General features: G+C 40.3%; 1 protein-coding gene across 2 annotated transcripts in view; it reads left to right on the forward strand.

Moving 5' to 3' along the window:
- lcmt2 (leucine carboxyl methyltransferase 2) overlaps positions 1 to 13,996 on the forward strand; it is a 37,200-nt gene that overhangs the window by 14,850 nt on the left and 8,354 nt on the right. For both annotated transcript variants that reach the window (XM_080198457.1, XM_080198458.1), the window contains exons 6-11: positions 133 to 322; positions 2,359 to 2,466; positions 2,963 to 3,050; positions 6,098 to 6,358; positions 7,262 to 7,486; positions 8,246 to 8,343. In XM_080198457.1, coding sequence (XP_080054583.1) covers positions 133 to 322; positions 2,359 to 2,466; positions 2,963 to 3,050; positions 6,098 to 6,358; positions 7,262 to 7,486; positions 8,246 to 8,343 — 970 coding nt within the window. The remainder of the gene's footprint in view (positions 1 to 132; positions 323 to 2,358; positions 2,467 to 2,962; positions 3,051 to 6,097; positions 6,359 to 7,261; positions 7,487 to 8,245; positions 8,344 to 13,996) is intronic.

Below are 13,996 nucleotides of genomic sequence, written 5' to 3' on the forward strand. Positions count from 1 at the left end.
TCCTAACTCCTAGAGGAGCCAGTTAATTGTAAAGGGAATGGAAATCCTTATTAGATTACTTTTGAAGTAACCGTGAGATTATATTTTAAATAACGAATCTAAGATTTGTGATAAAGTAAAATTTTTGTCTAGTTCTTCAGCAGTGATCCATTGGGCAGCGGACCGATTTTCGTCAGCAGTGTTTGTGCTCTATGAACAGATACGTCCAGATGACCCCTTTGGCCAGGTCATGCAACGACATTTCACTCAGTTAAACTCTACTCTGCATGCAATCATTCAGTTTCCTGAAAAGGAAACTCAAAGGAGGCGATTTTTAAATGAGGTCAGTCAAATATCTCAGCCTTTCCATCTATCACAATTATGTGATTATTCTCCACACAGCAAACCTGTTACAGTGTAAATCTTTTCAATTCTTTCATTCACTCCACACCAGCTCAAATAAGTTTTTTTTCCACCAACAGCAGCACTTCTACGAGAAGGAGAGGATACAGTGGTGTGTATTTGTTCTAAATAGGCTGGGCGAATGGGCCAGGAACCGGCAAATGGAATTTAATGTTGGCAAGTGCGAGGTGGTCCACTTTGGTAGGAATAATGGTAGGAAGGACTATTACTTGGCGAAAAACTGCAGCAGGCAACGGTGCAGAGGGACCTTGGGGTCCTTGTGCATGAGTCGCAAAAACCCAGCCTGCAGGTGCAGCAGGTGGTCAGGAAGGCGAATGGGATGCTGGCCTTCATAGTGAGGGGGATTGAATATAAAAGTAGGGAGGTCTTGCTGCAGCTGTATAGGGCACTGGTGAGGCCACAACTGGAGTACTGTGTGCAGTTTTGGTCGCCGCACTTACGCAAGGATATTTTGGCCTTGGAGGGAGTGCAGAGGAGGTTTACTAGGCTGATGCCGGAGTTGAGGGGGTTGAGTTATGAGAAGAGGCTGAATAAACTAGGCTTGTACTCGTTAGAGTTTAGAAGAATGAGGGGAGATCTCATTGAGACATATAAGATGATGAATGGGATGGATAGGATAGAGGTGGAGAGACTCTTCCCGCTCAGAAAGGACAGTAGGACTTGGGGGCACAGCCTCAAGATAAAGGGGGGGCGGTTTAGAACGGAGTTGAGGAGGAACTTCTTCACTCAAAGGGTGGTGAATCTCTGGAATTCTCTGCCCGTTGAAGTGGTGGAGGCTGCCTCGCTAAATATTTTTAAGACGCGGGTTGATGGGTTTTTGATAAGCGAGGGGATTAAGGGTTATGGGGAGAGGGCAGGAATGTGGAACTGAGCCACGACAGATCAGCCATGATCTTATTGAATGGCGGGGCAGGCTCGAAGGGCTAGATGGCCTACTCCTGCTCCTATTTCTTATGTTCTTATATTTGTCCTTTATTTATGTTAAGCAACCAGCTATATGAAGGAAACCACATAATTTGCTGCAGAACCATGTTATTAACATTTTATTGAAATGTATGTTATAAGTTTTTTAAGTGGGTAAAAGTTGTTAAAATGCAAAATCAAAATTGAATCACCAAATAGTCACTCTGATGTTTAGTGAGGAATTCTGTGATGAGCTGTGGAGAAAGAGTAGGGGATGGGGTGGGGCTGATTAAATACTTCTATCGAAGAGCCTGCACAGGCACAGTGGAACAGATAACCTTCTGTGCTGTATTATATGATTGTAAAAGTTTATTTTGCTACTGTGATCTGTAATTACACCAAATGCCTTTAAATCTTTGCCATAATGCTTCATTGGGTTGGATATGCAGATTGCATAGAGAATTCCTGCATCCCAAAGACGGTGCTGTACAACCAGCTGAGCGCAGGAACCTGCAACACAGGACACCCCAAACTTAGATACAAAGCTAACCTCAGAGCTTGCACACTAGATTTCAATACACTCGGACAAAAGAATCTTGAAAGACTCAAAAGGAGAAGACTTTTGCATCCGGTGCCTTCCCGACAAGTAGAGCCAATGTCTCCATCCATCCCACCAAATACTTCATATTCTGTATTTGCAGTTGGTTTTAAAATTGAGATTTGTCCTAACCATAAAAGAGCATCAACCTAGATTTTGAACCTGTTTTTTTCCCCCTTGTTTGCTAAACACTCATTCGTTGAAGCAGCAGGAGAATACATCATAATACTTTCCCAGTTGAACTATCGTGGGTGTATGGTGTGATAGATTCCTCCATGCAATGAGCTACAAATCTCAGAGGTTTCTTCAAATGGAGGCTGTAAAAGTGGGAGGGAGAAGTGTTTCAACCATTGTACAAATCTTAAAGCAAATGATAGAGCAGGATAAATGAGCAAATATATAGGAACAGGTTATTGTCTGTGTAGCAATATTTATTTGTAATTCCTTACTCTTAGGGCTGGGAGGAATGTCATTGTATTGACATGAATGAGTTTTATGTTGGATTTATTCCGGAACAAGAGAAACAAAGGATTGAAATGTTGGAGCCATTTGATGAGTGTGAGGTAATTGCAACACGTTACAATTAAACATAATCGTTTGAGTGGAACAGTCTTTCAGTTTTCAATATATATCAATTGTTTCATAATTTCTGCTGAAAATATTCCAACATGAATTTGAGATTATTAAGAATATTAATGCATAAACCAAATTTGAAAGCAACATTTCTTCCTGACTTAAAACAAGTGTTCATAGGAAGTACTATTTTCATCTATTAAGGGAAAAATTAGCAGATGACAGTAAACCTACACCATTCATCTGCCCGAGCTTCAAATCAAATACAGATACTTATCGATTAGCATGTGTAAGTAGATGGATTTGCTATTGTTAAGGGTGCAAATTACTTTACAGAGTAACAACTATTAATAATCGAAGCAAATGTTTCCTCATTTCATGATATTTTCTCTGTTTGCAACTTTTCAAATACATAAATTAATTTGAGGAATGTTTCTTATTTCTACCCCCTCAACCCACCCCCACCACTTACTCATTTTTATCAAGGAATGGCATCTAAAGTGTTCTCACTATTTAATTCTGAGTGCGTCAAAAGGAGACCTGAGAAAGTGTCTGTTGCTCGGTCCTCCCCCAGGTAAGAACAGAAAAAGTAAACTGGACTAAGCAACTGGAATTTGAGAATCTAATGATTTTTTTTTAAAATGTCTGTTGGTCATTTATTTTTCGATTCACCAGAACTCTGAAACAGAAACATAAGCAGTGAGAGCCAGAGTAGGCAATTTAGCCTCTCCAGTCTTCTCCACCATTTAATACAGTCATGCCAGATCTCATATTGGCCTCAACTCCACTTTCCTCCCATTCACCGTAACCTTTCAAACCTATTACTGATTTAAAATCTGTTCGCCTCTTAAATTTACTCAATATCCCAGCATCCGCCTGGTTCTAGGATAGTGAATTCCACAGACACTCAGCCCTTTGAGAAATGTAATTTCTCCTCATCTCTATTTTAAATCCCTTATCCTAAAATTATGACCTATTGTTCTAGATTGCCCTGCAAGAGGAAAAACGCTCTGCATATCTACTTTGTCAATCCCCCTTATCATCTTGTACACCTCAGTTGGATCACCTCTCATTCTTCTAAACTCCAGGAAGCGTAGGTCTAAACTGCTCAATATGGAATCAATCTAGTGAACCTCCTCTGAACTGCCTCCAATGCAACTATATCTCTCCTCAAGTAAGAGGACCAGAATTATACACAATATTCTAAGTGTGGTCACACTAATGCAGCACTTCACTCCTTGTATATAGCATTCTTTTAGCGGTAAATGCAAAGATTCCATTTGCCTTCCATATTATCTACTATACCTCCATACTAGTTTTCTGAGATTAATGCACAAGAACACCTAGACCCTTCATAGCATCTGGAGCCCAGTTTCAATTCCATCCTTGGGTGACTATCTGTGTGGAGTCTGCACCGTCTTCCCTCGTCTATGTGAGTTCCCACCAAGTGCTCCAGCTTCCTTCCACAGTCGAGAGAAGTGCAGATCAAGTAGATTGGACATAGTAAGTGCCCATAGTTACAGGGATAAGGCGGAGGGGAGGACCTGGATGGGATTCTCTTCAGAGAGTCAATGCAGACTCGATGATCGGATAGCCTCTTTCTGTATTGTAGGGTTTTAGGTAACATTAACTCACCGAAACAAGCGCTGAGTAGCACAGCTTTTGTAACTCACTCGCAGTACTTCTAAAACTCAGCTCAACTTTTTGCTTGTTTTCCTTTCTCACTATGTCCATCTGTCTCTCGTTACCCTGTGTGTGTATACAGATGTGACTGTCTCACTCATTTCCCCCTCTGTCTCTCTCCCTTCCCCCCTCCCACTTTCTCTTTCTCTATCCCCCTCCCCTCCCCTCCCACTTGTCCCCCTTCCCTCCTCCCCCCGGCTCTCTCCCCTCTCTTCCCCCCTCCTCCCCCAGGCTCCCCCCCCCGGCTCTGGCTCCGGCTCCCTTCCCCTCGCTCCTCTCCTTTCCCACTCCGTGCAAATAATATCGACAGTGATGACGCAGATTGATAAAGGGGACCTAAAGTGTAAATTATGTTAAAGTGAAGTGACTTCAAGTGGGGTATGACTGAAAGTGAGGACATACTGTGTACCTGTGAAGCATGCAAGAGTTGCTGTGTCATAATGAGCAGGCAGATAACTTGCTGATTTTGATTCTGGATATGAGTGATAAGCATTTTTCCTCAAAATAATAGAAATGTTTGCTTAAGAGCATTTTATCAGCAACAACGACATTTGTATCAACCATAATAAAGCCCAACAAGTGTGCAAGCACACTTCATATAAATCATTGAAATTAAAATTGTTGTTGTATCTCTTTTGCATTACTCTTTCTCCCCTGTTACTAGGTTTGGTGGATGTCTTTATTATTCATAGATTCCAGTTCTGTATGGCTTACTTGGTAGATTATCTGATATAGTTTGTTCTGCTCTGTTGTGGTGGCTCTAGTTTATTTATTGTGGACTGCCTACTTGGTTTGTTTTAGTCAAACATTTTTCTATCTCCACAAATAATGGTTCCGTTTTCACTAGTGTCTTTGGTACCTCCTAAATACTGTATCCATCCTCTGTGTCTATCCTACGGGATTGGATACTTATTTACATTGGCTTTGCCTTTCCATTGACTGAATTCTGAGAGCATATCTTTCTTTAAATTTATGAAGCTCTTTTTGTATCTTTAATACTGAACTGGACCTCATTGGCTTTTCTGACGTACAGCTTCTCTGTACATTCCTTACTTGCTCCATGTTCAGACAGCTTGCTGCAAGGAAGATTAACACTGTCTCCTTCTCTCTCTCTCTCGAGAATAAATGTGTGGCTTTAAGCTTAATCTCTCATAGCAATGATACCTGATCACTACCAGCATCAGTAGGAACCCAGTGCTCCAAGTTGCAAGTCTGCCACAACCGAAAGTGCAACAAATTAATAGATCAGATGTTGATATTGCAAGAAATAAAAATCACAGAAGTAGCACGTCAGTAACATCAATTCCCAATCTATCCTTAGTCCCAAACTCTTCAGAGAAAAATCCACATTTATGGGTAATATTGTGTTTGTTTCAGAACATAGATATGTTCGATTTCAGTAACCTTAGTGGGGCTGTTGACATTGTCTTGTTTCTTCACTGGCTTTCTTCAAAATTCTCTCAGTCCATGTCTCAGTATTATCCATCCAATCAGTTTTTCTTCCCCTTGCATTCTTGGCCTCGATTGTTGCCAGGTCAAGGTTGTCTGGTCTTCATTTCAATTTATATACTTGGCTATCTTTCTGTTCTAACTATTTATCAATTCTAAGCAAACGCTCAGCAAAATAATTTTTCCTTCAGTTTTCACACTAAGTCAAGATCATTTCCACACATTGTGCTTTTTCAACTAAACAAAAGATTGGGGACAGCCATTCCCTGATTCACTCCTCAACCAATCGGGCTCTACTTGCTAACCAGCCAGCAGCCTCTTCACATGCAGTGTAAATTCTTGTTCCCTTTGAGGTTTGGTACTCCTTCATTTCTGACCTGATGAGTGTAAGGTGAAAAGCTTTGACAGCATGTTTCTTTTTCTAGCTATTCTCATGCTCTGTATCACCAAGCGTCTATTTAAATCTGAATTTATACTTTCTCTCTACAGGGTTCCGTTTAAGTAAATTAGATACTCTTGATCCGCTGCGGATTGCTGTGTCTGTATGTGAGACAGAAACAGAGAATTCTCTTCTGAGGAGGTTTGGCCATCGTTCTTCATTTATTGCCCCAAATATTGTTCTTATCAGTGGAGGATTTGGCAGCAGAGGTGGCCGGCATGGACGCCTCAGGGACATATCACTGATGATTAAAAATGGACCAGTTTGGAAATGCAGCTCTGTTAAAGATCAGGGATCAATCCATTTATTGAGTAAGTTTAAAAAAAAATTCAATACCTGGGAAATGTAACTAACTTTTGAATTTCGACTGTCTTGGATAATGTAGCACACTCTGTATTGTCACACTGAAAGCTTAAGTTGCTTGAAGCAATAATATCTGCCGCCTTCCCCCCTCCTGCACTCTGGTAAATATTGAAGGTTATTTGATATCATGTCAGTGAAGCAGTAAGAAGCGTTGTCAATCTATATTTTGTCCATTTGTTCCTCTTTTCTTCTGAAAGTGGTCATTAATGTTTTGGGTACAGCTTCGCTGCTCAGAACTATCATCATGTGGTCAACAGCAGCATGTTATCAGACTGGTCATTTGCCATTTAAGAAAAATGATAAAGTAGCCAGGCTGACGTAGATTAATATATTTTCCTTTCTGTCTCCAGGATGGGGGACTCAATTTAAACATTAGGAAAACACCAATTTCTGAAAGCCTTTACCACAAGGCAAAGAGTGGGTGCAAGCTGCCTATACCATCCTTTTAGTCATAGACCATTTTATGACAGACAGAGATGTTAAGGAATGGTGTGCGAGTCATGTGTGTCTTGAGAACTTCATTGGGCGTAGCTGTGATGCCCCTGCTGTTGATATTTTGATGATACTGTTGGAATATAATAACAGCCTAATCCCAAGTATTTCATTGCACCCTGGGAAGAATAGTTTTCGGCAAGGAATACTATTGACATAGATCAGAAGATATAAAAATTATTAATGCAGAAACATGTTTAGAATCTGTATGTAAATTAAGTGGTTTGTATTCAAATCTGCTAAGACTTTGTGCGTGCACGTAGAGAGGCTGCTCTGGAACAGTTTATAAAATATTCATGGGATTGTAATCTGTTGTACTTGGATGTGTATTAAGCCTGTATATTTTGTTTATGTTGTAGCTGAACGAATGTTTCACAGCATGACTGCTCTTTGTGACAGTCACTGCATAATCTTTGGTGGCCGCACATCTCCACTGAAGGCACTGACAAGTCTTCTTTGTTTGAACTGTGACATGAGTGATGGTGCCAGCTCCAGCATCAACTTGTCAGTAAAGGAGATAGAATGCTGTGGCAATGCACCATCACCACGCTGGCGACACACAGCAACAGAAGTGATTTACAAAGGTAGACCAGAAAAACATTATGTGATATAAAAGTTTCCACTGAGACAAACTTGTATTAAAGGATTTAATGTCAGTTCTGGTTTCGTAATTCCAATTTCTAGCTCAATAAATCCCAACTAACTAATGGGGAAACACAAATGGAAATAAATTGCTGGCTTTGACTGGAAATTTAATTGCAACTTCATATTTTGTCATTTGGCATGTATCTGTATGGGCATAACGTCGAGGTTGAAATTCATCCTTGCTCCAGATTCTGTGGTGGAGCTGCAAGTCTAATGGGAGTTACAGAGCAGCAAAAGCAGACTCTCAGAAACACTGCAGCATTAAAAAAAATCAGTGTTCAGTTTTGTCAGCAAATGCTATGAACTGATACAGATATTTGCAATTCAGTCTCCTGTTGTTTTCTAATTGGGAAAAAAGAAGCATTCAGTCAATTATTGTTGTCTATTCTGTTAATGATTGTATTTCTGTTCTACAAGTTATCCTCATCCTAATCCCTCTCCCTCCACCGCAGTCCAAAATAAGGACCAAAACATTCTCTTACACAACCCACCATAAATTAAGTCACCTCCAGTTGAGATAATTTAGTTTGTGTCATTTGTGGTTGAGGGTTGATTAGTTCACTACTGGTAGTACCAGATGCCCCCTGGATTCTGCATTTATCTTTCATTTCTGATGGCATTTTGGAAAGAATGTAACAGGAACCAGGTGCAAACATGCCATGTTTTATGACTAATTGGAGATCATTATTTACTTTAAGGTCAGAGGTACCTGTTTGTCTATGGTGGTCGCTGTCCCAGAGAGTTGGCACTAAATGACTGGCATTTCCTTAACCTGGAAGACTACAACTGGACAGATGTAAGTGATTATTGTTTACACCATCCTTGGCCTGCTGTACCTATCTAGGTGTTTCACTGTCCCCTCTTTCAGGAGGGAATTTCCATCTATTTCAGATATATTTTCTGGTGTTCTCTTAAATGATGGTGGTCTGTGCATCAACTACTCCCTGTAATAAAGCATTCCATCCGCTAGTCGTCTGTGTAAATAAATCTCTCCTAATTTGTCGCTCTGATATTGATTTCAAAGCAGATGATGGTCATCACTGACTCCTCAACCAGATAAAGGCCTTCCCTTTTCATTCTATCAAAGTGCTTTGGAATTTTAAAAACCTTTCTTAAGGCTTCTCTCCACCTTCTGTGCTCCAGTGGGAATTATCCCAGCATCTCAATATATGAATTAGGAGCAGGAGTGGGCCGCTCTGCCCCTCGAATTTGCCCCACCTTTCAACAAGATCATGGCTGACTTAATTGTGACTTAACTGCACATTCCCACCTAACCCGATAAGCTTTCATCCCTTTGCTTATTAAGAATCTATCGCCTTCTGCCTTAAAAATATTCAAATGCTGTTTCTGCTACCTCTTAAAGAAAGACTTTCAACTTTCTGAGAGAATTTCTCTTCAACACTGTCTTAAACCAGGAGGAATACAGAAGATTCAGATGAAATGGTGAAAAAGCACATTAGAGAAACGAAGAAGGATAATAAGAAGCCAATATAAAGAGGAGTCCCAAAGTCTTCTAAAGGCATATAAATAGCAAACAATTGGTGAAAGGAGTAGAGCTGATTAGGGATCTAAAATGGAATTTACATATGGATGCTGGGGGCAAGGTTGAGATATTAATGAATACTTTACATCTACTTTTTACCAAGGAGATAGATATAATCCTGGACATGGTGACAGCAGAGGGAACTCTGTCCCTAGAAGAGTTCAGAATCGATGAGAAAGTGTTGACTAGACCCTCTGTACTGAAAGTTGTCGGGACAGGGACTGGATGAGGTGTATTCCAGGATATTGAAGGAAATAAGAATAGAAATTGCGGAACTGCTGGGCGTAATCTTCCCTAGACTCAAGGGAGATGCCAGTGGACTGGAGAACTACAAAGGTTCCACCCTTGTTCAGAAAATGTTCTAAGGATAACCCCAGCAGTTACAGGCCGGTCAGTTTAACCTCAGTGTGGGCAAGCTTCTAGAAATAATAATTCAGGCTAGAATTAATAGTCACATGGGAAAATGGGTTGGTTAGGAAAAACTAGCATGGATTTCTAAATGGGAAATCATGTTTAATTAATTTGCAGGAATTTTTTGAAGAGGTGCTGGAAAAGGTCGATGAGGTTAATGCTATTGATGTGGTGTACATGGAGTTTCAAAAGATATTTAATACAGTGCCACAAAGCTTGTGAGAAAAGCTATGGATCATGGAATAAGAGGCACAGTAGTAACACGGATACAAAATTGGTTGCATAATAGGAAGCAGAGCGTAGTGACCAATGGATATTTTTCAGACTGGAGGATGGTTTGTAGTGATGTTCCAGAGGGGTCAGTATTAGAATCCTTGCTTCTGCTATATTAATGATCTAGATCTTGGTGTGGAGAGATAATTTCAAAGTTTGCGGCTGACACAAAACTTAGAAGTATTGGAAACTGAAGAGAACAGTGTAAAATTTAAAAGAACATAGACAAATTAGTGGAGTGGGCAGATAGATGGCAGATGAAGTGCAATGCAAAGAAGTATGAGATAATGCATTCTGGTAGGAAGAACAAGGAGAGACAATATAAAATAAAGGGTCAAATTCTTAAAGAGGTGCAGGAGCAGAGATGCCTGCATAAATCATTGAAGGTGGCAAGACAGGTGAAGAGGAGTTAATTAAAGCATTTGGTATTCTGGGCTTTATTAATAGGGCATAGAGTACAAGAGCAAGGAGATTATACTGAATTAATACAAGACATTAATTAGACGTCAGCTGGAATATTGTGCACAGTTCTGGGCAGTTCACACCATATAGGAAGGATATGAAGGCATTGGAGAGAGTGCAGAAGGAGTTTACAAGAATGGTTCCAATGATGAGAAGCTTCGGTTATGAGGATAGATTGGATGGGTTGAGACTGTTGACCTTGGAGAGAGGGTCAAGAAGAGATTTAATAGAGATGTTCAAAATTATGAGGGGTCTAGATAGAGTAGATGGAGAGAAACTATTCCCACTCATAAAAGGATCAAGAAGGAGAGGGTGGGTTGAGCTATGAGGAGAGGCTGAATAAACTAGGCTTGTACTCGTTAGAGTTTAGAAGAATGAGGGGAGATCTCATTGAGACGTATAAGATGACGAATGGGATGGATAGGATAGAGGTGGAGAGACTCTTCCCGCTCAAAAAAGACAGGACTAGGGGGTACAGCCTCAAGATAAAGGGGAGGCGGTTTAGAACGGAGTTGAGGAGGAACTTCTTCACTCAAAGGGTGGTGAATCTCTGGAATTCTCTGCCCGTTGAAGTGGTGGAGGCTGCCTCGTTAAATATCTTTAAGAAGCTGGTTGATGGGTTCTTGATAAGAGAGGGGATTAAGGGTTATGGGGAGAGGGCGGGAATGTGGAACTGAGCCACGACAGATCAGCCATGATCTTATTGAATGGCGGGGCAGGCTCGAAGGGCTAGATGGCCTACTCCTGCTCCTATTTCTTATGTTCTTATGTTCAAAGAAGCAAATGTAATGTGAGAAAAATCTTTTTCACGCAGCAAATGGTTGGATCTGGAATGCACTGCCTGGAATGTGATGGAGACAGGTTCAATCGAGGGATTCAAGAGAGCATTAGATGATGACTTGAATAGAAATAGTGTGCAGGGATACAGAGGAAAGGCAGGTGAATGGCAATAAGTTATGATGCTCATTTGGAGAGCAAACACAGACACGATGGGCTAAATGACTTCTTGCACTGTAATAATTCTGTGATTAAATAGACGACCTGTTATTTTTAAACCGGAATCTCCCAAAACAGAAAACATCCTTTCAATTTCCACATCTTTTATATTTCAATCAAGTTGCCTTTACTGTTCCAAACTCCAGCAGATATCAGCCTAGCCTGTTCAACTTTCCTCATAAGGCAACCTGCCCATTCCAGGTATTAGTCTAATAAACTTTCTTCAAACTGCTTCCAGTACATTTACAGCCTTTTTTTAAATAAGGAGACCAATACTGTAACAAGGACACCAATATTAGACACAGTACTGCAGATGTGGTTTTAACGATGCTCAATATAACTAAAGCATAAACTCCCTATCTTTGTATTCAATTTCCTTTCCAATAATTCTATTAATTTTCCTAATTATTTCCTGTATCCACATGATAAATGTTTCTGACTCACGCACTAGGTCACTCTCTACAGATCCCTCTATATCTCAGAGCTCTGCAATCACCATTTAGAAAATATGCTGCTTTTTTTTAAATTCCTCCTGCCAGAATGGACAATTTCACATCTTCCCACATTTAACTCCATTTGCCAGATCTTTGCCTGCTCGCTTAACCTACTTAACCTCTCTATGTCCCCTTGTAGCCTCCTGTCCTCTTCACAACTTACTTTCCTACCTATCTGTGTGTCAGCAGCAAATTTAGCAAATATTCCTTTGGTTCCTTCATCCGAGTCATTTATATAAATTGTAAACAGTTGAGTCCCAAGCGCTGATCCTTGTGACGCATCACTCGTTACATCTTTACAGCCAGAAAATTACCCATTTGTGCCTTTCTGTTTTCTTTTAGCTAGCAATCTCCTATCCACTATGAACTTTTACTTTTTTGCAATAACCTTTGATTGTGGCACCTTATCAAATGTCTTCTGGAAATCTAAATATTGGTCATTCACCCTTCATCACATCATATTACTTCAAAGAACTACAATAAGTTTATTAAACATGATTTCCCTTTTGCAAAACCATATTGACTCCCCCGATTGCCTTGAGATTTTCTTAGTGCCCTGCTGTATCATCTTTAATAATAGCTTCTATCATTTCCCCTGTGACAGATGATAAACTAATGAGCCTGTAGTTTCCTGTTTTCTGCCTCCTTTTTTGAATAAAGGAATTTACATTCACTGTTTTCCAATTTAATGCAACCTTCCCGAATCTAGAGAATGTTGGTAAGTTAAAGCTAATGCATCAATTATCTCATTAGCCACTTTTAGGAGATTCAAGTCCCTTCTTATGATTGTAGTTTCACATCCTCATGGTCATCCTAGTAAATCTTAAGCTTTTATGTTCCCTATGACTTTAATGTCAGTAAGGATATAACAGCACCAAAAAAAAAGAGAAAATAAACACATCAGACTAAGGATGAGAGGCAGTGGATGCTTCAGAAACGCTAGATGTAAATACTGGAAGTCCTATGAATAAATTGTGAAATTTTTGAGATCTTTGCTGGAGAGGGAGATTGAATTCATGAGCATCACAGCACCTGGTTCAGTAGTGGGTTAGGTATATTTATGGGAATACAGATTACTTTGCAGTGATAGGGAAGAACAGTGGAATGTGCAGCCTTTTATGTGAAGGAGAACTTGATTGTAGCAGAAATGGGTTTATCTATTCTGAGGATTGGAAAGGTGGAAACCCCATGGATACGGATGAGTTGCAATAAATTTGCCATGTGAAGACAGAATGATAGATGCTTACGTGGAACTTCCGTGACCAAAGGTACTTTTGGACCTGGTATTAAGTACGATGAAGTGATGTTTAAAGCTTATTTATTAGTGACCCTTGTCACCACACTCCGGCACCTGTTTGGGTACACTGAGGGAGAATTCAGCATGGCCAACACACCTAACCTGTACGTCTTTTGGATTGTGGGAGGAAACCAGAGCACTCGGGAAACTCACTCCAACATGGGGAGAATGTGCAGACTCTGCACAGACAGTGACCCAAGCCGGGATTTGAACCTGGGTCCCTGGTGCTGTGAGGCAGCAGTGCTAACCACTGTGCTACCATGGGGTCAGAGTCTGAGAACAGGTGATAGAGAATAAGCTTATGATGGTATATTGGGCATACTCAGAACAGGCAACTTTAGAAAGGCACATTTTAAGTTGCTGAGAGATGAGCTAAAGGACCCGGATTGGCGAGCACTATTAGAGGGATCAAAATGCAAAAACAAAGACCAGGTTTAGAATTAAAAATTTATAAATGCAACATGACCCCAAGCTTCTTAGGAAAAAAGAAGATAACTTACTTTTTCACAGGACCTAACCTTCCATCAGGACCGGTAAAAAAGATACAAACAGTATTTAAGAAAAAATAGGTCCTTTTCCTTTTGTACTTAAATAAGACATTTAAGAAGGTAGCAAAGATGAAGAAACTCCTCAAGAAAGCTAAAGCAGTCGGTGAGGTTAGTTTGTGGGAAACATTTTTTAAGTCAAACATTTCCATGAATAGATTTGTGTGAAGTATGTAAAACAGAAATGTTTTTGTCCATGACAAATCCCAAAGGTGACAACATAATGTCAAATGACCCCATTCTTCGGTGTTCATGGAGGAGACTGGTTTTTTAGCACAGAAATCAAATTTGAGGCTGAGTGGAGGAAATAGTAAAAGAATCTGTACTGAACAAGCCACTTAAATACTGTGGCTACAAGAGGCGGTCAAAGGCTAGGAATCCTGTGGAGAGTAACTCACCTCCTGACTCTCCAAAGCCTACAAGACATA

Source organism: Carcharhinus amblyrhynchos, chromosome 11 (genome assembly GCF_965287045.1).
Source record: "Carcharhinus amblyrhynchos chromosome 11, sCarAmb.v2.hapA, whole genome shotgun sequence".
NCBI classification, from domain to species: domain Eukaryota; kingdom Metazoa; phylum Chordata; class Chondrichthyes; order Carcharhiniformes; family Carcharhinidae; genus Carcharhinus; species Carcharhinus amblyrhynchos.